This window comes from Hippoglossus stenolepis, chromosome 19 (genome assembly GCF_022539355.2).
Source record: "Hippoglossus stenolepis isolate QCI-W04-F060 chromosome 19, HSTE1.2, whole genome shotgun sequence".
Classification (NCBI taxonomy): domain Eukaryota; kingdom Metazoa; phylum Chordata; class Actinopteri; order Pleuronectiformes; family Pleuronectidae; genus Hippoglossus; species Hippoglossus stenolepis.
The window spans coordinates 5,254,445-5,277,790 of NC_061501.1; the positions used below are offsets into that span (position 1 = coordinate 5,254,445).

Here is a 23,346-nt window from a genome sequence, read left to right on the forward strand (position 1 = left end):
ACACACACACACACACACACAAACCCACATATTGATGAGTCTTGCTCGCAGGCTAATTGAAATCTGGACATGGATTATTCATGCCTGGTTGATGAGCCTGGGGAGTCTCTGAACTAGGAATTCCAGACGAGTTGACCTAGATGTCGGGTATATGATACTATAATGTTTTGATTGTTGATGAGGTGAAAAATACTCATTACTCAGTCTGGAGTCTTTGTCCTAGATCTAGAATTGTACATTGAAATTCACATTTAACTGATTATTTTTCCCTTTCCCATGCGTCACAGCCAAGTTTAATTTTGAAAATGGAACGAAATACAAATGACTATTATTAAATCCTACTTGCTAGAGCCATAATCCAACAGCACATTTTGAGCAGATAAACTATGATAACATGAATAATGTAAAATATCTGATCTTTGAAGAACATGAATAACCATGTGAATATCCTGTTAAATTATGCAAAAGACGACTATCTTTTCTTCATCATCTAAATTAATATATTCACATGTGCAGTTAATAGTCTTAAAGGGAGGTCCTCTTGTGTTCAGTCTGAATGTTGATTAAAATTTGTATATAAAGCTTGAAATACAACATTTTGCCAAACAGTGGTGGGTACTTTTGCAATATTCTTGCACATCCTCCACATATGGTACTTTTTTAGTGAACTCAGCCAGGAGGGGCAGCTCCTCAGAACACTTCAGAAAACCCCGGACTACAATTTAATGAGCTGGGCAGCCAATTTCACATTTTTGGTGTCAGCAGATAATTTGGCCTTTTCATGTTGTAGGTACTGGCTCGGAGTCAGATGAAGCCTGTGTCCTCCGAACATGTTCTGTCAGGATCTCACCCTGTAACTATGTCAAGTTCTGTATTTATCATAATTGTGACACTTTGAGTTTTTAATCAATTTTATTTAATCAATTTTATTCAACTACATTTTTAATGGATTTAATTACTTTGTACTTTGATGAGGATTTCACATCATAAATTTACATAAAATAAGCTTTTTGAAATACAACACGCCAAAGATGAAACCAACCTTTTTGGCTTCTGACGTCTTACAAACAACAGTTTGTGGTTGAGGAGCCCTGCATAAAAGATGCAGCAACACAGTTTGGGCGTGAGTCTCAAGTCTAATATTGAATTACCTTGGACAGGTTAAGGTAAAGTGAATAAACAAATAGCCTGCTGCATATTGCATGACACAACATTGAAAGAAATGCACTACAGCGAAAATCTGTATTGACATCAACCCTTGGAATTCAGTTTTTATGGATACACCAATCTGATACTTTGCTGATGGGTATTGGTCAGTGGTGACTCATTGTTTCCTCGCTTTCATAAAATTCAGGGTTTCCCTTCTTCGTTACATTCATTCAGTCATGGCAGGCTGCTGACTCATCGAAGTAAACATTTTGAACTTGGGGAAAAAGAGCACATCAGAATGGTAACAAGAATCAGCAGATGAACAAAGGTCCCCGGAGACAAAAAGTCAGATTAGTTCAATGCTCTTAGAGAGCACAAAGACTTCTGCCGAGACATACACTAGACTTCAGAGGAAAATAATGAAATTCATTGCACATGATGGAGAACTAGACCAAAATTTAATAGGTTTTTTTCCTGGCCCATGTCTCATTCCTCCACAAAGTTCAAGTTCAGTGCAGATTGTTTCTGTACTTTTTGGTGACAATAAACAGAAACGGGTGAGATCGTAACCTCCTTGGCAGAGTTAAAAAGACTGTGGTACTTTTCTTTGATTTATAATTTTTACAGACGATTTGACAGATGCATTAAGCATACCCATGGAAAACAACTATGCCAATTCCACAATGTGGCAAAAATATTGGCAGTAAAAAATTAATGTTTGACTGCTTTTAAAGTCGGTTTCTGCTAATAATCATGGCATCAATATTGATTTGTACCACAGATAAAAGGTTTTGCTGAGTCTTAGATGTTTCTCAGACTCCAACTGCAGTTGAATTACAGTGAATTACAGTCAGTGTAGTTGCATCTCATTCATTGGGTTATCTGTGCATGTGTATGAAATCCATGGATAGTGCGTTAAAGAAAAAATGGAAAGCTGTTGTCAGACCCTTGTTTTTTCAGAAATTTCAGACTTGTAAACATCTGGCAGCTGACCTGGATAACCACAGTACATACATGAATATTACTGCTGGAGAAGCAGTAGTGCAAGTGCCTTTGTCAAATACAAAATGCTGGTAGATGTTAAGAAATTTACTTATTTCTGATGCCGTCCTGTCAATTCTACAACCTAATACGGCTCGACTCGGCCTACGCTTGGGAAGATGGAGCTGCCGCCCACAAATTACCTGCTTGCAAGTTCTCACAGTGGCCCTGTCTCTGGAGAAATTCACATTGTAATGGTCTGCCATCCTGATTAAGAGATGGGAGGAAGCCTCTGGATCGCTGATCGAAAATAGTCATTAAAATAAAAGAGTTGTCTCTGTGTGGAAGACATGTCAAGAATCCATTCACTTTAAGTATAATTGAGGTGTAACGCCATCCAAACGTGTTATAGCCAGTTTGTGCTGTAAAAATCTTAGCTCATGTCAAACGGATCCTTCTTGTTGGGAGTATAGTGAGGAAAAGTGGGGTATTGGGTGTAGTCATCACTGTGACTGATCACTTGAGTTCACTCATTCAAGTTAAAGAGTTGATGGTCTATTTGCAGAATAATGTTGAAACGTGGAAACTTTTCTGTGCTTATGCCAGATTAAATGAAAAAGCCTTTCACAGTTTCATTAGAGGGTCACTTTCTTATCCTCAAATGAACTAAACATTGACATTGTGAAGGTGGGTAGTACATTATTTTAAAAGTAAATGCTGGATGAGTGTGTGGAATGTCAACATTTATGGGGGCTCAAGAGCCAAAGGCTTGTTAAAACAGTTGATGTCCAGCCATGTCCCCATGGAGCTATTAATAGGTGTTTTCAGGTCCGCCTTCATAGTTCTCTTGTACTAAAGGGAGTTTGAAAAGAGGTTTGCCCTTCATGTCTGGACTGTTTACTTTGGTCAAGATGCTGTTTGAGGGGATTCGAGAAGATTTCTGCAGTAAGGGATCATTTAATCTTTGTGTTTTCTTTATGTCGTCACATTGTTTCGTTTGATCCAGTTAGTTTTGATTTGACATTGTATTTTAAGGAGCAGAATAAAGACTTTTGTATATGACAAACCTACGTTCTGTTGTCATCACCTACATTTGGGTAGTTTTCGCAAAACCTTTTTATTAAAGTGCATAGAAAAAAAGTAGTTATTCCATTTGAATGAATGAATGAAATGAAATGAACCAGTTCACTTTGTTAATTTTGTTGCCACTGTTTTGGTATTACTACCAGCAAAATGAAAGTTCTTGTCATTCAAATATTATATTGTCGGAGGTGACAAAGAAGCAATCTTGTCAGCCACTTCCACTTCTTTTTCTTCTTCTAATGTTTAATGCTGTCTCAACTTCCTGCCCTTGAAAGTCAGAAATATCCCCAAAATGTGTTTTCACACTGCAAACAATCTGAACATTCGTCAGTTTGATGCGAACTGAGACCTCGTCTTTTGTCAGGACCAAACTTTGGTCTGTCGGTCCGGACTGTGGATCAAGGCATCTTTCACTCCTTTGACTCCAAGGTAGGTGTGAAAGCTCCCTTGTTGGTCCAAGTCTTCAACTTGTTCGCAGTGTTTCTTGTAAGCTTGGGGAAAAAAAACAAGAAATGAGTGATTGCCCATGGTTGAGAGTAGATTTCATTTGTGTTGCTGAATTTGTAAAATTGGAAATCAGCTTACATAATGCAGTCTGTCTATTTGCTTGCTGAAGTGATGCTTATCAACCGCACGCATTGGGAATTGGACTCGATGGCAATTAGATGTAGTGTTTGGGAGCTCAAGAGATCATCTGGGTGCAGCTGTCAGCGCTTCGCTTGCGTTACTGGAAAATGTGTAATGCGAAGTGGGAGAGATATTCTGTCATGATTTAAGCAGAAGGGACAGAAACACCGAAATTCTATAGAGGATCATGAAGTTTGCAGGGTTGATCTTTGTGACCATATTTGACCTGATGTTTGTGATTCACTGTAACGATTAAATGAGAGATTTGCATTTATTACCTCATACCCGTTTTTTCCAAGTGAAAGAGCATTGGCCTTTCCCAAAGTCCTTTGGGATCAAATCAGAATCAAGTCACAGATGGTTTGTTAAAACTAATGATAAACTATAAAGCTCACAGATGGCATTACCATATGTTGTCCCTATGTCTTCCATACACTACATTGCCTAAACAGCATGCAAATGTTGTTCTAACCAAATTGAAAGCCAACTGCTTTTCTCAGTTATCAATAGAGCATAAAACTCTTCAACTAATCTGAAAGCACATTAACTCAGATAGGTGTATGTCCTTTTAGATTCATAATTGTCAAACAGCAAGAGGATCAGTCAGTCATCTTCTTACATCAAACAGGATGTCACAGTGACAAAATTAGCGTTATTTCTAAATACTTCCTGTGTTTCATCAAACTCTAAAGTTAAATCTCACTCAAGAGAGATGACATTACGGAGTTCCATACTGACTCGAGGCCCTTTTCAGACCTCTGTCTCTGATGACCCGATCAAAAGCGGACAGCTCTGTAAGTGTGAACACACCCAAGACCTGTTGAGGACACATTTGAGAGCCGATCACACGGACCACATTCTGAGGTGGTCTGGGACACATTTGGCCATATCAGTGTGAACTCTGCCTAGTCAGCTGACGTCCTCTGAACTGTTTCACCATGAACTGAAAGTATTTTTTCAACATTTATTTGTGACCACTGCTACAATATCGCAACAACACTAACCAATACGTATTGATTTAAAAACATATTTATTCAAATAGGTAAAAAAATATTTCATTGTATAGCTGCACACAGTGTATTGATTCATTCAGCCCCAGGCTCTACTTTCTTTTGTCCTCCCTCTCTCACATACACTAACAAACCCATTGACAAAGGACCCGACTGTTATTGTCAAATTGGCTGAAAACAACATTATTTGGTACATGCTTATTTGCATATAGATTGATGAGGTCCCATTTCAAATAGTCAACAGGGACACATCTGGAGGTGGAGACGCATTCTAATGCCGGGTGTGAACTAACGCATGTAAAGCTGTCCACTTGTGATCAGATCACTGGAGACGCACGTTAATACCAGGTCGGAACAGGGCTGGAGAGGAGGCGATAAGAGAGAGGTTCACATGTCGGTTCTCATGACGTGACATCAGCTCTACAGCTGCAGGCGGCTGTTGGGACTTTCTGCATGAGCTGCACCATGCAAATGAAGCAGCACACAGCTTATCCTCCTTTCGCATCCATTACACTGTGACCTAAAGAGTAAAGTCATTCACAATGGAGACCCTCTACAGGACACTGTTTAGCCTATTGCAATGTAATCTCATGCTAGGACCCAGTATTTTTAAACCAATTGATAAGTTTTAGAAAATGTAACTGATAATCAAATATTGTATCTTCACTCAGGCAATTGAGAACTGCCAACTGTCTGTATCAGCAGATGCTTTCCTCTCACTGATCTGAGGTTTTCACATTTAATCTTTAAAGCATTAATTCATGTATTAACACCAACATCTGCTTTGAATCCACATGTGGGCTATTTACAATCATATATGGCTCTCTCCTATAGCTAAGCATATGCTTCACACTCCGATGTTGTTTATGGGGACGAGTGGAGTCAGGTCTAATTCAGTTAACTGAGCACGCAGCCATGTTGTGGTGGTTTGGTGAGCAGGTGTGGAGGTAATTACACGCTGCTGAATGGCTGCTGGAAATTGACCTTGACTGCCGGAATGGCACAGCAGCAGCCGATACAGTCGACAACAAATAGCTTGACTGGACACAGTAGTTCATCTCCATGGTTTGCTTCTGTGTAAATATTGTGCAGATAACGTGCCTTCTGTCATTTGCCGCTTGTAAAGAAGCATTGATAAAAAAGTGTTGTTCTTTTAAATGTATTTTAAATGTCACAATTATAATCCCTGAGATCATATTGTCATTGTTTTCTTATGGTTGGGTTGTGTTGGAAAGAATTTATGTGGGCCTAAGATCTTTTGATGTCTGATTTCTGCTCATCAGTCCCTCTATTTCATCAAATTCTAATTTAGATTCCTGGAATTTTATTTAATTAAAAAGCCGTTATTTCTTTAGACTACTTCAAACTGGTCAATAGCTTGCATCACTGATATCACACATTATTATTCTGCTGTGTTTGCTTGTGTTTGGGTGCATTTACGCTTGTGTGCTGATGCCTGTGCATGCCTACATTTGCATGTGGGTACGTGTTGTGCGAAGATGTAAACACAGACAGGGTATGACAGAGCTTGGCACAGATGGCCTTCCTGTCATCCTCGTCTCCGTTCGCAGCTTGACACCGGATGAACCCCGCAGGGAGGGAGAGAGAGAAAGAAAGAGAGCGATTAGAAAAGGAGCTGTGAGAGGAGCACTGGGTGGTTCTAGTAAACAGTTTATAATATTTGTGTATCTTTTCTGAAAAGTACTCCATGTATGAACGTGAAGCAATTGGAGTCAGTTTTAAGCCTTTGTTTGCCGGTGCGTGAACAGATTGTAACGTAACCTAAGAAAATCTTATGTCAGATCTTAATCAGATCTTATGACTATTTTGTTTGCTTATAACAGCCTGTGGAGTGATTTCTATGTAAAGTTTCCAGGAAAATCCAATCATGTGACGTATATGCTCGCCCAAGAGTTCTTCGCCTCAGTACATCTTACCACTGCCATACAGCACAACATTACTGTAGCTTACAAGTGGAGCCAGCTGATGTCAACAAAAACAACCAGCCTCCAGTGCAACACAGACTCCAACACAAAATCCAAATAAGCACAAAAAAACCCCAACCAAAAATAAGTTTCATTTCGTGAAGCCCGTCTGGCGAAGTGAGAATGTGACAGAGGCTGAGGGAAACAAGTGTCAACATCAACCATTGCTGGAGACTCAAATGCAGTCTGTAGACCTTTTTCAACATTCTCGCTGATTTCCCAGAGAATATTTAAAATAATAAAAAATGATTGATGTTGATGACAAAAATCTGGCATGTTTAGGGGACTGATATTCAAAAGTGTGTGCAATTTGGTGCAGATCCAGATAAAAATCAAGATCTATTAAATTTAAATGTGGTTTCACAGGGAGACTGTTGGGCCTTCGTGGGGGTACGCGCTCTACAGAGTGCCATTCTAGTTTCAACTGTTTTGTTTTCAGTTTTACACGACCACAGTGCGCTGGTCCAGCTCATAGCAAACTGTTGAAGAAGCTGAATTAAAATAATTAACCCTAACCCTAAAGCTGTATTTCCAGTGAGGTATTATTGAGTTTTTAGCTGTTGTGAGCTTTATTTTGTTATAAACAGGGTGTAACTGTATTTAAAATATAAATACTTTATTCAATCTTCAAAATCCTAGATCAATCTTCAAAATATTTCTAGAAAAATAACTAGAAATATGTTAAGCAGTTTTTCTTTACTGTTAGCTCTGTGTGTGCACAGGCCCTGACACCCGAGCAGTGCAGAAGTTTAACTGAGTAAATCAACATATTTACTGTAACAGGTGGCGAATCTCTTTACAGTGCAGTGTAAACAATGTCACTGCATCACGGAGCACAATTAAACTCAAACAATTAGCACAGTGTAGTGTAGAAGCAGGTGGAAGAGGAAGATAGAGAGATAGAGCAAGAAAGAAAAACACAGCGAGCCCTGCTGTCCGTCTTCATCTTTGATGGGCTTGCCTCCACCATCTGAATCGTTTCAAGCCTGCGTTGCCTAGCTACAGTGAGCAGATGATGCAGGGATGGGAGGAGAGAGAGAGAGAGAGAAAGAGGGAGGGTTGGTTTATTGTTCTCATTATCGTGCAGAGTAAACGAGTCCCTGTCCCTGAACTGTTCAACACCTCATATGCCTGACTCACCTCCGTGTCTTACTACTGTTCTCTCTTTGAACAATGGTTGTAAAATCTATATTGGAGATAGGATATGACAGGTGGTTGTGTTTGGAATAAGGGCAGTGGAATAGGGGTAATGTTTCTGCTCTGCTCTTCACTGAGTTTTCAGTATTGTATCATTATGTATCCCTGTTCTTTTTTTTAACCAACATCGGAGCCCGTCAACCATCATCTGATGTTGAATTCTCTGGGGGCTACGGACAATATTTTGGTGCTTCCATTGTAGACTCCACCTTCTCTTTGTCGTACACTGTTTGCAGTCCGACTAGCGATACTTGTTGTAGTTTTTTTTAATATTCCGAGACATTTTAAATGCGGATAAATGAACAAGCCGATGACCAATGAATCTCTGTCAATGTGTTCCACCTCTTTTGCTCTCCACACAGCCTGTTTACCTGCGCAGGCAACCAAAGCATGCTCAAACCTGATTGGTCAAACTAAAAACAGAAACCGAAACCAGAAGGCTTCCGGCCCCAAAATCCTGTTCCTCAACTACAGATTCAACAATTTCACATGTAGAAATTTCTAATTAAACAGTCGAACATATGAATATGAGCAACATGACGTGTCATCAAGGACAGCAGTGTTTCATATTGGGCAATGAGAAACGATATGAAAATAACTCTTTCGTTTTTATACACAACTCTACAGTGAGCAGATGGAGGTGTAATAGCTGCCATTACTTTTTATAACCTAACTGTAAATGAAATGTCAATAACAATTCTGAGTGTAGGCTCTCTGTCTTTGCCTTTGCAACAACTTTTCTTTTTCTCATCTCTCTGCCCTTGTAACATCATTCCCTGCTGCTACTTTTGTCCCCTTGGTATATCAACAAAGCTTCTCAGCACGTATCGAGAAGCATTTACAGACAAATAACTTGTTATAAGTTGTATGTGGTTTATGTGCATTAATGGTCCTTTTGCTTTGTTTCGCATCAGTTGTCCTTTTCAGAATAATCCTGCACACTAGTGCACAAAACTGAACCACCGTCTTGGTGGAGGTCTGATATTTACCTAGAAGATTTTCTAGTTTAAGGAGTCAGGTTAGGTCAAAAAGTGAGAACAGGTCCCTCTTCAAGGTTCTCTCATATATTATTCCATTACTTCTCCTGATGTTTTAGGTTTTTGCCAACGTGGAATCATTGCAGAATCACTATCGAGGTATTTAGACTGGAATCGTATTTAATTTTGGCATCACAAGAAATGTAAGTGACAAGGTGATTTAATGTAACCCTCCAACATGGACCTGTAAGGCTCTACCAGGTTTTTCCTCCTGTGAGTCCAGGATGTCTTCCCCTCTCAGAACAGGACGTGGCTGTGCAGGCAGACAGGAGGTGTGTGTGTTTGTTTGCTTATGTATCCTTTACACTTTGACCTTTTATTGTACTTATTTGTGTGTGTGTATACAGAGCAGTGGGAGAGGGTCCAGATTTTTTAAATATCTCACTTACTATTGCATTCATTATATTTTACAAATATAATAAATCCTCTGAATGAATAAATGATTAATGGTCAACCACTTTGCTTCAGGTTGAACTATTTCCGGATCTAGTGGATGGATTGACAAATAATTTCTTAGAGATATTCATGGTACCCAGAGGATGAATCCTGGTGTTCCTTTGACTTTTCCTCTTGCACATGTATTTTGGTTCAAACACTCTTTCCCAACATCTGGTTTAAATGGTAGCCAGCGTCAGGTCAACGTTTTGCTTTGACCTGACCAACATTTTTTATTTGCTTTTTGGCCAAATTCCTGGTAACATTGCAAATATTATACCTTTGTCACGGTGAGGTGTTGGCATGCTGACCTTAGCATTTGGCTCAAAGTACACATGTAACTAGCTTTACAGTGCCACTAGCATGGATGTATAGGCTCCTTATCTTTTGACAACATACAGTACAATATGTACTAAAGCTGAAGGTATAATGTCTGACTATACTTTTATTGTATTGATAACTCCCAAAGAGAACAGACACTCATCATAGTTTTCAAGCACATTCAAGAAGGAAAGACAGAATTACCCGCTGCTGAAGTGACCTAATGTGGAAGTGGAAGGAAACATTTTTAACTCAGTCCCAACTTGACTGGCAGGTCTTCTGTGTCTCCTCCAGTCTGTGGTATTTTTACCCTGCTCTCCAGTGGTTTTCACTGCCTCTCTAATGCCTCAACTAAACAGAATTTTCAAACAAGCACAGAGATATAGAAAAATACAATTATCCTTGGCAATTTATTTATTGTTTGTTAATCATTGAAGCATTGACTGACTTCTGATTCTACTTAAATATTATATTCTTTCACTTGTTAGTGCTGCTGTCATTCTCGCAGTTATTATTAAGAAGATTATTCCATCCACAAGTATCTCTATTATTATTGCCATTATAACTACTAGTATGGCACTTGTTATATAACAGTAACACAACTTTATGGTCTCTCTTCCCTCCTCTCCTTTCCCCACCTCTCTCCCCCTCTTCTCTCCTCTGAATACAAGCGGTTCAGGCTGATTCTGTTTCTTCCTGTAGTTTTTTTTCTCCACTTCCCCCAAGTGTTAAAATCATTGTGGGAACAATTGGGTTTCTTTTTATAATATTGATATGACCTCACCATGTAAGTGCCCTGAGATAATGTATGTTGTGATTTGGGTGAGTTTCATTAAAGCCAAGAAAATGGGATTATGTTTTCTGTGGATTTCAGGTGAAATCTTTCTCAGCTCACTCCCTTCCATCTTCTTGTCCCCGTCGGCTTTTTTCCGTGATAAGAGCTCAGCTCTTTTTCTCTGCGTCTGCATCTCTGCACAGGGTTTGGCCTGCGTCTGCAATCAATGATACAAGCTCAGGGGTGGTTCAAGTTGCGAGGGAGAGTTATGATCGTGCTGCTGGGAGTTGTTCTATTGGACTTTGGGTCGGAATAAGTTAAAATTAAAGGTTTATTTGGTTCCCATTCATTTGGTTTTGCCCATTAGTCACGTAACAGTATATTAAACCAGATATTTAAATAACTCATTTTCAGTTTGTGGTCCGGATATAAGTGATAAAGCTTGTTTTAATTTATATCATTCCTCAGTACTGAGAGGAATTCCTGATCAATCAATCAATTCCCAAGCCTGCCAACCTGTATGCATTTTGATGCATCAATGAATGCAGGTATGATTTGTCAGCCTAAATTATGAAAAAACTGATGACACTCTGTGAGTGTGTCTAATTGAGCAGGACTCCAGTATAGGAGTCTCACCTACTACTAAATTAATGTGTAATGTGTGTTTTTCTAATGAAAAAAAAATCTAAATTCTCTGAATATCTTTAGTTTGTGGTCAAAATAAGACATCTGAGGAGGCCATTTCAGGCTTGGGGAAACCAGTTTAATATATATATTTTATATAATATATATATATCATTTTCGGACATTTTATTAACAACTAATCGATAAATCAAGAAAATAATCAACAAATTAATTGACAACAATAATCATTAATTGCAGCCCTACTTATCACATAAATAAGTACAGATGTAAACACAGTAGCTGTATCATAAGCTGCTTGCACTGATTCTCTGCACGTTCTCTGGAGGAGGTGCATGTGTGAACGCAAATGAGAGCCTTCAGATTATCTGAGGACTTTCTCCACCTAGCCCTGTAGTATAAAGTCAGCAGAAAGACCGATGTAAGCGCACTGCTGGATATCCACCACTGGAGTGGGTGGAATGGGGTTGATGGCGCTTCTAACCCGCGACAGACGCAAAAAACAAAACAAAAAGAAAACAGATATCACTGGGTGAAAAAGCAGAGCCATACACCTAGAAGACACAGGCAAAGATGTCACGAGAGTTTGTGGTTATAAGAGCCGACAACGGTGTTGATGTGCTGTAAACAAAATCAGGTCATCACCGCAGCGGAATGAATATGTTACTTCCCTGCCTCTGCCTGCTCTCACCCGGCTGCTCCAACTCTCGCCTGAATAATGCGGAGGATTTGTTGCTATTGTGAAAGCATCTGTGCAGAGAACCTCCCGCTGTGTTGAGCATGTGTGAAAGGAAAACTGCGGATATAGTCAGGACCCATTTCTCCGGACTTTATCCACTGGGAATGTCTGAAAACGGCAAAGTGACACAGCGTTAAATGCCATAACACAGATGAGACATTGCTAGAAAGGTGCAGAGTTAATCCCACAGCAGGAGCTGATAATATTACACCATCCATATCCCTGCTGTATTCTGCAAAGTGGTTTTCTGTCCAATGAGAGAAACACTTAACTGTATTCACCTGCCCCACACATTCAAACTCTATCCTTTTTCACTCACAGTGCCCACTGTGTTTGTTAACGCCGTTGTCATACACACACACACACACACACACACACACACACACACACACACACACACACACACACACGGGACTGTTATCAGGGCCAGCTCACAATGTCATGTGGTGCAGAGGTCGCAAAGTTCACACTGTGATACGTATGAGATGAAAACCGTTTTGCTTTGCCGCTCACAGCTGCACTCAAGAGGCCCGATTTTACACTAGAGAGCCGATGGATGAGATTCAAGAGAGAGTAAATCCTTCAAGGTAGATCAAATCAAATTTATTTGTATAGTCCGTATTCACAAATCGCAATTTGTCTCATAGGGCTTAACAAGGAGCGACATCCTCTGCCCTTAACCCTCAACAAGAGTAAAAAACATAGAAACCTCAGAGAGAGCCACATGTGAGGGATCCCTCTCCCAGGACGGACATAAGGGCAATAGATGCCACGTGTAGCTGAGCACATTAGCAAAATATCAGTATTTACAACATTGATTAGAAGAAAAAAGGGAAGATCCTCATACAACCTGAGGATTGCTTTGCTTTGCTCGGCCTCGTGCGCGGACCTCTCTGTAGAAACCTTGGTAACAGACACAACAGTCTGATCTAATGCAACACGACATTCCTTTTAATTGATCTATTTTCAAACACAAACTACATCTTGTGCTCTTTTCACAAGATGTACTGTGTGCTCCTTATCCGTGTGGGCGTGTTGCTTGATAGCATGCTGTTGACAGCAGGGCCGTGCCATGCTGTGCCATCTGGATGCCCCCCCCCTCTCCCTAAAAATCAGCCAAAAATCATCAATAGGCCTTCCTGTCTGGACTGATGTTGCAATCTGAGGGAACCCTCATAACAGGGCCCGAGTGCAGGCAGGCAGCGTGCCAGCTAACCGCTAACCATGCCAATACAGATGTCATTGTTCACAATGTAACCAACAGCAACATGAAGGGTGTCGGTTTCCTCTGCAGGTGGATGCAGCTTGTTGTGGGGAATGTTTCGGGGGGTTTGTGGTTGAGGCCCAGGTTCCCCCCCGAACAACAAGTTACTGACTGTTTGATGTGTTGGACCTGACCAATAAACGATAAACAATTATACGTTAGTAGTGAATATAAATATCATTTCTTGACCGTGAATCAGAATTAACTGTAAGCTAAATATCCAGTAGTTATTAAATGCCAGGAACCATTTTTGTATCTTTTATGATTCCTAACATTTACTCTAAAGTGCATTGTATCTCAAATATGCTGTCATTTTAAAACAGAAATTAAGAATCGCTGAACCAGTTTTGACTTTAGTATTAACATCTGTCCGGAGTGATCCGATCACAATTGGCCAGCGCTATGTGCAAGTCTGAACGCACCCAGCTTTAGCTGTGTAAACACAAATGTTTCCTGGGCCACATATGAAGCATTTTGAAGAACTGGTCAATAATTGTGTTATTGTGCAGTTTTTGACAGGACAATGTCCAGATGATAGATTTCCATTATTTGGAATGGAACATTTGAATGGGCATCGAGCTTGCATAAGGGAAACAGCTAGGAGATGAAGAAAACCATGTGGCAGAAGAAAAGTAGTGACTTGTAGCTGCTCTTGCTTTTGATTTTGTCCTTCGTCTTTCCACATAATAGGTGTGTTCTGCTGGGGAAGTGGTGGAAGTTAATCCACGTCTGTCTTAAATCTATACACACTGACCTAATCCCTCCCCTCTTTGTTTAGCCTACCTCCCTAACAATGTGTAACCGCCACCCCCTGCTTCGCTTCCTCTCCGCTTCCTGAAATGCAGGAAGTTGGGTGCTTGCGTCTCCCCCAGGTTGGAGAAAGGGAGAGAAAACAGGGGAGGTTGGAACCACACAGGAGGTCACTGACGAGGGCTGTGGTGAGGGACACACCCTGGGTCCGTGGACAGTCGGCTTCCTTCCTTTAAAAAAAAAAAAAAAAAACGTTACGTCATCCGTGATTAAGAAAGCAAAGATACTTTCAGCTTTCAGCAGTAATTTGTGACTGATTTTTGTGTTACTTGAGTCTGAATGCATCACTAGGAGTGATGAATGTAGTGGAGCAGTGGGCAACATCATTAAACCACCTTCAGTTCTCCTTAGCTGCTCTTTGCTTGTTCCCACACACCCATCTTTTATTCAGCACCGTGTGTCACTTCCTCCCACATCATGGTACGTGTGTGTGTGTGTGTGCGTGCGCGCGTGCGTGCGCGTGTGTCCTTTGAGGCTCTTCAAGTGGCTCTCCAACACAAAAAGACAGTAGTTCAAAAGAGTTCGGACACAATGGCGATGGCTTGCATGCGTAACCTGCAGTGTACTTTAAGAGACTCATTTTCCCCAGTTTCTGCCCAACCCATGCTCTCATCTTCAGTATTCTTTTCTCATATTAGTGTATTAGGGCTCGTAATATTCTGAGAATGAAGTTACAAATTCACGTGAATGAAGTTGGAATATTACAAGAAAATAAAGTAATTTTTTAAGTTAACTAGAATGAAGTCCTAATAGTACAAGAATAAAATTGGAATATTATAAGAAAAAAGGAGAAATTACAAAAATAAAGTTGTAAATTTACTAGAATAATTTTGTCATATGGCCATAATACTCGTCATACTGTTCCCCTCCTTTTTTCTTTTCTCATTTCTGTTCGTTCCCTCCCTGTCAGTCACACTTCAGAACGGTCAGTCTCATCACTTTTCTGCTCTCTCGCCCTCGTTCTTCCTCATTGCCAGCCCGTCTCTTTTCTTTTGTCTCTGTGTCTTTCACTCTATTAGTGTAACTGGGTGTTGGTCCTGTCTGACCCTTCCGATTTCACTGACATCATCCAAGACACCAGGAAGCTGCTGACGGGGTCCACATCCCACCCTGCTCGTGCACATTGTCTTTTAGTTTAGTTTTATTTGTGCTCGCAATATTACATCTGGGCATTATCATAACTTTTGTTCCTGGGTTTGTAGATTTTAGAAGTTAATGCTTAACCCAGATGGAAACACAGTAACAATCTTAAGCTTGAGTCAATAAATGTTTTCTCTTAGGCTGCTCAGGATATTAAATCAACTGACCTGACCACCATAAAATCCAAGTTATCTAGTAGGGATAATACCAGTCCAGTGTTCAAACAACTGAGGCTCTGTTTCACTATCCACAGATATGAATGTGATGTCTTTAGGCTACAAAAACCTTCTAAATACCCCACTTTTCTTTTTAAACGTCTTGTTTATAACAGTAAGTATAAAAACTCCTGCTTGAACATGATTTGTCCGTTGGGGTTTAACCAGGGCAAATAAATGGGGCATAAAACTTATGCTGATACATTCAGTGGTTTTGCATCGCTGCCATCTGCCTGGTGACATTACTGTAGCTCCCTCCGGTTTGGTATTAACATGTCATCAGACAGGAGGGGGAGGGTGGTGTGTTTTTGTCCACAACTTTATGTGAATGAAGGAATGGAAAGAAAATGCAAACTGAGGCTATGAGATGAGAGAATTAGCTTCCTTTGTTACCGCACAGAATTAAATGATTTCTCATTTTCAGTATTTCATCATAAAAGGACATACATTTATTCCTTTAGATTAGCCTGTATAGGTTTTACATTCATTTTCCAATTACACACAGTAATTAATGGAGAAGATTAGCAGAAACATGCCAACAGATTTTGGACTGTAATGAGCATTTTCAGTTTTTTGAATTTTGACAAATATGAAGACAGTAAATGACCACTGAGAGTGTCAGCTCTCAAACATAGTTTCACGTCATGAAATATCTGTTTTAATATCTGCCATGTCACACGTGTCAAACTTACAAACAAAGCTGTCCTAATCTGTCCAGTACAATAGAGAAAGTGAATGTTCGAACCTTAAAGCCTTAATTAGTATTTAATGCAGATGATTAGCTGTAAACTACTGATATATAAATGTTATTCAACATAAACTTACTATAAATTCCACAGATATTTTTGCTTTCATGTTTGATCCTGTTATTAGGACATATATTAAATTTCATTTCAACTTCCAAGTTTAGGGCAAAAATGTCCATATTCAAACGCATGCGATGTAGCGACAGTGGCGAAGAAGCTGAGCGCTTTGCTGCTGAAGACAGGGAAGGTAGTCCTGGTCTCTACAAGGCAGATACTGGGAAGAACAGTGTGTACATAGGCAACTGCTACAACTGCTGTAGCACTCAAACTGTCCAATTTTCAGAACGGTTGCATGTCCGGTGCTATAAAAATACCTTTGTCGCTCGTTATTGCTTTGACACGGTCTGAATTATTTTCAAACGGCAGCTTTAATGATGCGGGGAGCTGGGTTTGCACTGAACTCATTTTTTCCTTGTCCCACTTATGTTAGTGTAATTCCCAATGTTAGTGGGACATCACTCTGGTGGTGCCGTTTCAAACGAGTCAGCATGTTCGATGTGCTACCAGCTACTTGTCCGATAGCAGCTGTCGGCTTTTGTACGATCCACTCGCCTTTGTCCGTCGTCATTATAGTGACTGTGAAACTGAAGTGTTCCCACACAGACCTAAGTGATGAAGGAGTTTCACACTCCTGATTGTCTGCGGTCACTATGACCACGAGCCGACAGCACATCGAGTCCCTCGCTAAAGTTGTCATTCGGAATTTGAGACGCACACAAATAAGTTCTGCTCGGCTGCATTCGTTCGGTACATGTGCATACCAAACCGAAAGGGTCGTACCGTAAATTGTCAGTTCGGATACATGTACCGTTACACCCCTAGTACAGGGCAAAAAAACCCCACAGAGAAGCTGACAACCTACAGTGGAAACCCCTTGTGTTATGTACCTGGAAATACAAACCTGCTGCCAGATGACGTCATGTATGCTCAAAGAACTTGTGTGTGTGTATGTTGCAGTTTCAGCAGCTTGTGTCTTATCCCTGGGTTGATGCTAGGCGGTATATGTGTGTTTAAATGTGTGTAGTGCTGTGATCTAAAACAAATCTATACCTTTCTGCTGCGTTTGTTTAAGGCATCGATTTACAAACAGCCATTTACACAGTGCTGGTGCAGCAAACTGTTGGCCGACAGATTGTTTTTCCATCCCGGTCTATTACAAGAGAGGTGGTCAACCCCTGAAGCCAGATCCCACGTTTTCAGCCTCAGAATGAAAGGTTTCAGTCCACAATGTGTTTTGGTTAGAGCCTTCAGCACCACAGCTCACACTCATCTGCTGCTATAGAAAGATCATGAATGAGCGACGAAACAAACTCTACTGTTTACACAGGAAGCTGTTTGCAAATGAGTTTGGAATGGATCTATAATTTGAGAACTGCCTGTGAGACTTAAATTATCTTTCCTCCTTTTTTTCCAGATCTGCCCATGGAGTATAATCCCTCAGATCATCCCCGGGCCAGTACCATCTTCCTCAGCAAGTCACAAACTGATGGTGAGTTCTGCTCCATTTTATCCGCACCTTGTGTTTCCTCAAATCTCTGAACATTTCTTCACTCCTCGGTTTAGGAAGGGATTTAGTGGTATTTTAAGTATGATGAGGACAGTCGGATTGCACAGTCCTTGAAAGTGCCATGGGACTGGAATCACTCCACAGAAGAGAATGGCTGAACACAGTAAACATGCAGGTTATTGGTGAAAGCAGGTTTTCTACCAGGCATAAACATGACCTGCTCAGACCTGATGTGTGTAGTCTAGTCTGACTAATAGGAATTTTTGGGTACGATGCCAGTACCAAGAGCAGGGAATAAAACATTTCTGATACTGATATAGTGCGGGAACATTTTTTGGCAATGATTCCTAAGATGTCAAACACAGTGACAAAGAAAGGTGATATAAGGCTTGATATTTAAATAAAGTGCAACACACATACAACCATATATAGAACTTGAATTACGAAAACGAACACAGATTTTTATGTAAAATGTGAACAGAAATGCACATCTGTTCGGCATTGTTTCATATTGGCGCATATCGGCAAACATCAACCCAGATGCCAATATGTCCTTTAAAGGCTCATATCGGCCAATTTTTTATCAACAAACCAATAAATCAGTCTGGCTCCAGTGTGGTATAATGTAAAGTGATGAAAAGTGGCTTTATTTGAACCCCCACATTCATCACAAATAACCACAGAAATTCTTCTTACACTTCCCTGGACGCTCTGCAATACACTTACATGCACATCATAAGCAAGACGGTGGCTTGATGGTGGCTTGAATGCCCATAATGAAACTTCTGCATTCAGCTGTAGATGAATGAGGGATTCCTATCACTCTGAGTCATTCACACCTGTTTCTATTGGCCTTCTGTTTTGGAGGATTCAATTCCTGTAGCCGTCTGATGACTGTATGAATGAAGGATGAAGAATCGGAGGAATGTGTTGCGCAGTTTTCGAGGACTGTGACATTATGTGTGTCTCATTCAGAGTTAATATCTTGATGAAATGACAAACAAGAACTGGTCTGTTAGAGAATGTGTAAACAAGGTTAGGGATTATCATGCAAACTGTCAAATTAATTCCACAAAGTTTTCAAATGATTAAATCATTTAAATATTAATGCTGCACACACAGTTCAGCTAATTACATTTAAAGAGCTCCGTGCCTTCCATCATCCATGTTTTTAATGAATTGGCACAGATCCTCAAAGATGTTGCAGATTCCACCTCCACAGCTTGGAAAAAAATCTGTAACCAATTCAGTTCAAGAGATGCATGCCTGCTACATCATGGGAAAGCCAGTTTGTTTCATTGATGCAGAGATTGCAGATGTGGAGCTACACAGTGGTACCATTGACCAGCATCCTGTAATCCACCCTAGAGGCTGCAGGCAGGCTGCCGTGATAGTTTCCTACCGGCTGCTTCTTCGTCAGATTTTCTGTGACTCAGTGGTTGGGAGTTTTGATCGTTTCATTATTTTACAGTCAGACAGAGAGAGACTGAGTCTGGAGCCTCCAGACGGACAGTAATATCACCTATCAACTGAAATGTGATGAAGTTGTTTTTTGGGATTACCTCTCAGCGAAGATTTGATCTCTTCAGAGAGGATTAATATTGTTGGAGTTCTTAGCCTGGAGGCTGATGTATTGATCTGATCTTAGAGGCTGAGACTCCATGCTCTTTTATTAGCCTTATCGGGCTGTTGTGTGAATGTTTGCCGGCCTACTTTCCCAACACATTGCACATAAATACCACATACAGGATACCACACAATGGGCTCATTTGTACACTGCAATCTTTATTTCATTGAACTCCATTGTGCATCTGTGTCATGAGCCAACGTACAGACAACTTGGACTTTTGTTTTTCAGTTGCTGTGTCCAACAAAAGAGGTAAGCATGACTGTGTCTGGTCTCAGCAGGCAGGTATATGCTTACTGTGTGTTTGGGCTTGACACTTCATGTGTGTCGATCTGTATTGTCGTCTGTCGTCAGGATATATATACATGTGCCTTCTGGTGTCTTTCAGCGTGTGTTTTTGTCTTTGTACATGCCGGTCTGTAAGTTACACTATTATGAATGGGGCTGCATGACTTACTTTTCTTGTCAGTAGCACTTTTATTACCTGAACATGAGGGCCATATTGAGGAGGAAAATTCTTGAGATTTCGTGTATAACGTTGTAATATTAATAAAAGAACAATGTCTTGATTTAATGAGTTTCTTAATGTTTTGAGAATAAAGTTGTGATTGAATGAGAAAAAACTCATAATATCACAAGAAAAAGGTCATAATTTTACAAGAAAAAAGTCTTCATATTATGAGAATGAAGTCGTACTTTAATTAGAAAGAAGTCATAATTTAACAAGAAAAATTGTCACAAAATTACGAGAAAAAGTTGTGATTAAATAAGAGTCATATTATTGTGAGAATAAGGCTGTAATTTTAAAAGAAAAAGGTCACAATATTACAAGAATAAAGAAAAACAAAAAAAACACTTTGGAATAAGCAGTAGGAGTAACGGTGCTCGCTGGAGATCCACTCCCTCTGGATCTAAAATCTCAAACCAATCTCATTGTTTCCTCAAGTCTATGTGATTCTTTCTTTTGAATAGAACCAGTTTCTGAAACTTGATCATGTGGTGCTGATGTGCCAATGGATTATGTGTTTCGTTGTCAAACTTTATAAAAGTATAACTTAACAAGATGCTCCACAGGCTGTCTCCAGAATTTTGATTTAGCTGTGGTTTCAGGAAAATCTGCAGCCCTATTTATGATGTAATAGCCGGCTGCTGTTTGCTCGAAAGCAGCACGCTCAGTGGGGAAAAATGCATTCGTGTGTGTGTGTGTGTGTGTGTGTGTGTGTGTGTGTGTGTGTGTGTGTGTGTGTGTGTGTGTGTGTGTGTGTGTGTGTGTGTGTGTGTGTGTGTGTGTGTGTGTGTGTGTGTGTGTGTGTGTGTGTGTGTGTGTGTTTGTTTGGGTGTCAGAGAGGTGAGAGACAGTCAGTACTGGGATATGAGATGCCAGACAGCTTACAACATCACTTCTCAAGTTTGCTTTGTCTCCCTTTCCCTCTTGTGTGTTTTCCTGCATCTTAGAGAACATACACACACACACACACACATGGGAATACACATATGGACACACTGCTGACATACAGCTGTGTATGTGTGTGTGCCATATTCAGAATGACACAAAGCCCAGAGAAGTGAGTTCTAAAAAAACTAAATAATCATCAAGTCCATTTAACAGAATTTACAGTGCAATTGACCAGAAATACATTTAAATACACTTAAAACACTTGCATTAGCACGGCCACTATGCTTGATTTAATTTGGACCCGTGTTGGATAAAATGATGAATGAGTTAATTCATTAGTTCGCCCTCTTTTTCACACTTTAAAACACAAATGTATCTGGAGAGAAAACCTTTTCAGCGTCTCTGAATATATGAAGTGCTACGTGCTGAAATTGCTTTGCTTTTGTTTAATGTACTGTAGAATAATTAGAGGGAAAAAACTGTCCATCCATTATTCTCTTATGAACCCTGGGTAAATGCTGCTCCCTGTCTGTCAGGGTGGTGTACTGCACTGACACTGAGCTGCTGGCTCCAGCACTGACACTTGTCCCTCCGTCCTTTTTTCTTTTCAGTCCGAGAAAAACGGAAGAGCCTTTACATCAACCACGTAAGTAAACTCAAGCACAACGTGAAAGTTAATGAAGCTCATTTGAGCCGTGATAAGATCCAACTGATTTCTTGGTTTTGTCATAAAATTGTGATAATTATGATTATGCTGGTGGTAATTTTTATGTCTTGTATTTTTTGCAAGTTCACACACATTTCGGAAAGCAAGGTAAACTCCTCAGAATAACGCAGCCCTTCTTTCACCATCATCCAACCCCACAGGTTCCATTTATAGCGTCATGTTCAATAACCTGAAAAGATCTCAGTGTTCATATGTAGTTAAATGCCATTATTTAAATACAGTGAAATGTAGAATTGATTTCATCCAATAATGGTGAAGTTCATCTTTGCTCATTCCTCCTCAGGATATGCTGTCAGTAAGAATTTCATTTGGAAAGGAATAAGCATTAAGCAAGAAAAAACTAAATTCCCGGAGGAAATAGCTAATATTTGACTTTTCATCTAAATAGTCAAATACAAGTGCCAAATCCAGATTTCTGGGACTTTCATCTTCAACAACAAATTAATGCTTAATGCAAAAATTGGCACATATGAGCCAATGAGAAGACAGCTCCTTTGTAAAAACAAGGTTAGGGGCTCTCGAAAGATGCACTCCACCATAAATGCCATTCCTGCATGCAAACATGTGAGATGCTGACGGATGAACGACAGAATTAGTTTGTGGGCTTCCAGGTGGCCCACTTTTCATCGCCGTTCTCAGGCGTTTTAGCAGGTCTGAGTGTGACAGAAATAGAGGTTGACACGTGTGTGTGTTTGTGTGCGCGTGCTTTGTGTTTGTTTGCGAACTCCAGCATCATCAAGGCCCTGTGAGACGAAAGTACAGCTCGTGTTCCACCATATTCCTGGACGACAGCACCGTCAGTCAACCCAACCTCAAATACACCATCAAATGGTAATTTCATCTGACACAGCTCAACAAACTTGTTGTCTCATATAATAATTTTAATGTCAAATGATTAATTCAAGTGTTTTTCCTGGATTTAGTTTAATATGCATTGTGATGTCTTTTTCCTTCTGTTTTTGTCTTTACAGTGTATCCCTTGCAATATACTACCACATAAAGAACAGGTATGACACATGTTTTCATACCTTCACTTGGCAGACAAAGCTAAACCTGAGCAGATAGGAGTTTCCCCTTGTGGCTTATGTTGAAATGTCAACTTCCTGACTCACTCCATTCCTCTGCAAAGAAATGTCGTCTTGTTTAAATGTGTAGAAACAATGGGCCTCATGCAAGAACCACTCATATGATCTTTTTCATGGATTGTATGCAGTTTGAACATGATACCAAAGTGAGCAACTAAACTTAAACATCATGTGGATATTATTCCGTTCATTAGATCATCATGATTCTAAAGGTTTATTTTATGATTTCATCAGCATGTTGGGTTTTTTTTGGCACGTCAATGTTAGTTGTGCCCTCACACAATAAGAAACCTCGCTCAATGCTCTGTAGGGGGCAGCATGGGGTGCAGACACTTGCGGAGGCAAAGGGCAACACGGGTATCAGCCTTTGAAAAGCGTTTGGAAACTACTTTTCACAAACCTACTAGCCCAGTCTGACAGCTGACATTTCGTCACACATTACTCTTCCTGCTGAGATGATGGTATACTTTTTAAAGTTGTCGGGGAGTGCAGAGACTAGAAATTTCAGGGAGTGTGCCACGCCAAGGGAAGCCCTTCTATCTGGTTGGCTGCCAACTCTCTCCCCATAGGAAAACAATGGCAGAGTCAGTGCGGAGCGATTTTACCACTGATCATGTGTGAGCGGCTTTAGGCTCTTTGCGTAGGTTGCTTCATTACAATACCTGACTGAGTGTAGCGCCACCTGCTGTTTAATATTCTCTCATCCACCTCTGTGACTGACGGTCACTTTGTCTTGACTGCCTCTTATATATGTCATGGGCCATTTTGCTTTTCAAAGATGTTTTTTA

General features: G+C 40.2%; 1 protein-coding gene across 4 annotated transcripts in view; it reads left to right on the forward strand.

Moving 5' to 3' along the window:
- Positions 1-23,346, forward strand: part of ccny (cyclin Y) — a 42,920-nt gene that overhangs the window by 6,537 nt on the left and 13,037 nt on the right. The window contains exons 2-7 of one of the 4 annotated variants that reach the window (XM_035142392.2): positions 17,631-17,705; positions 19,582-19,602; positions 21,358-21,392; positions 21,537-21,560; positions 22,204-22,304; positions 22,445-22,480. In XM_035142392.2, the coding sequence (XP_034998283.1) occupies positions 17,631-17,705; positions 19,582-19,602; positions 21,358-21,392; positions 21,537-21,560; positions 22,204-22,304; positions 22,445-22,480 (292 nt within the window). The remainder of the gene's footprint in view (positions 1-17,630; positions 17,706-19,581; positions 19,603-21,357; positions 21,393-21,536; positions 21,561-22,203; positions 22,305-22,444; positions 22,481-23,346) is intronic. The other 3 variants (XM_035142394.2, XM_035142393.2, XM_035142395.2) reach the window with 3 other exon arrangements.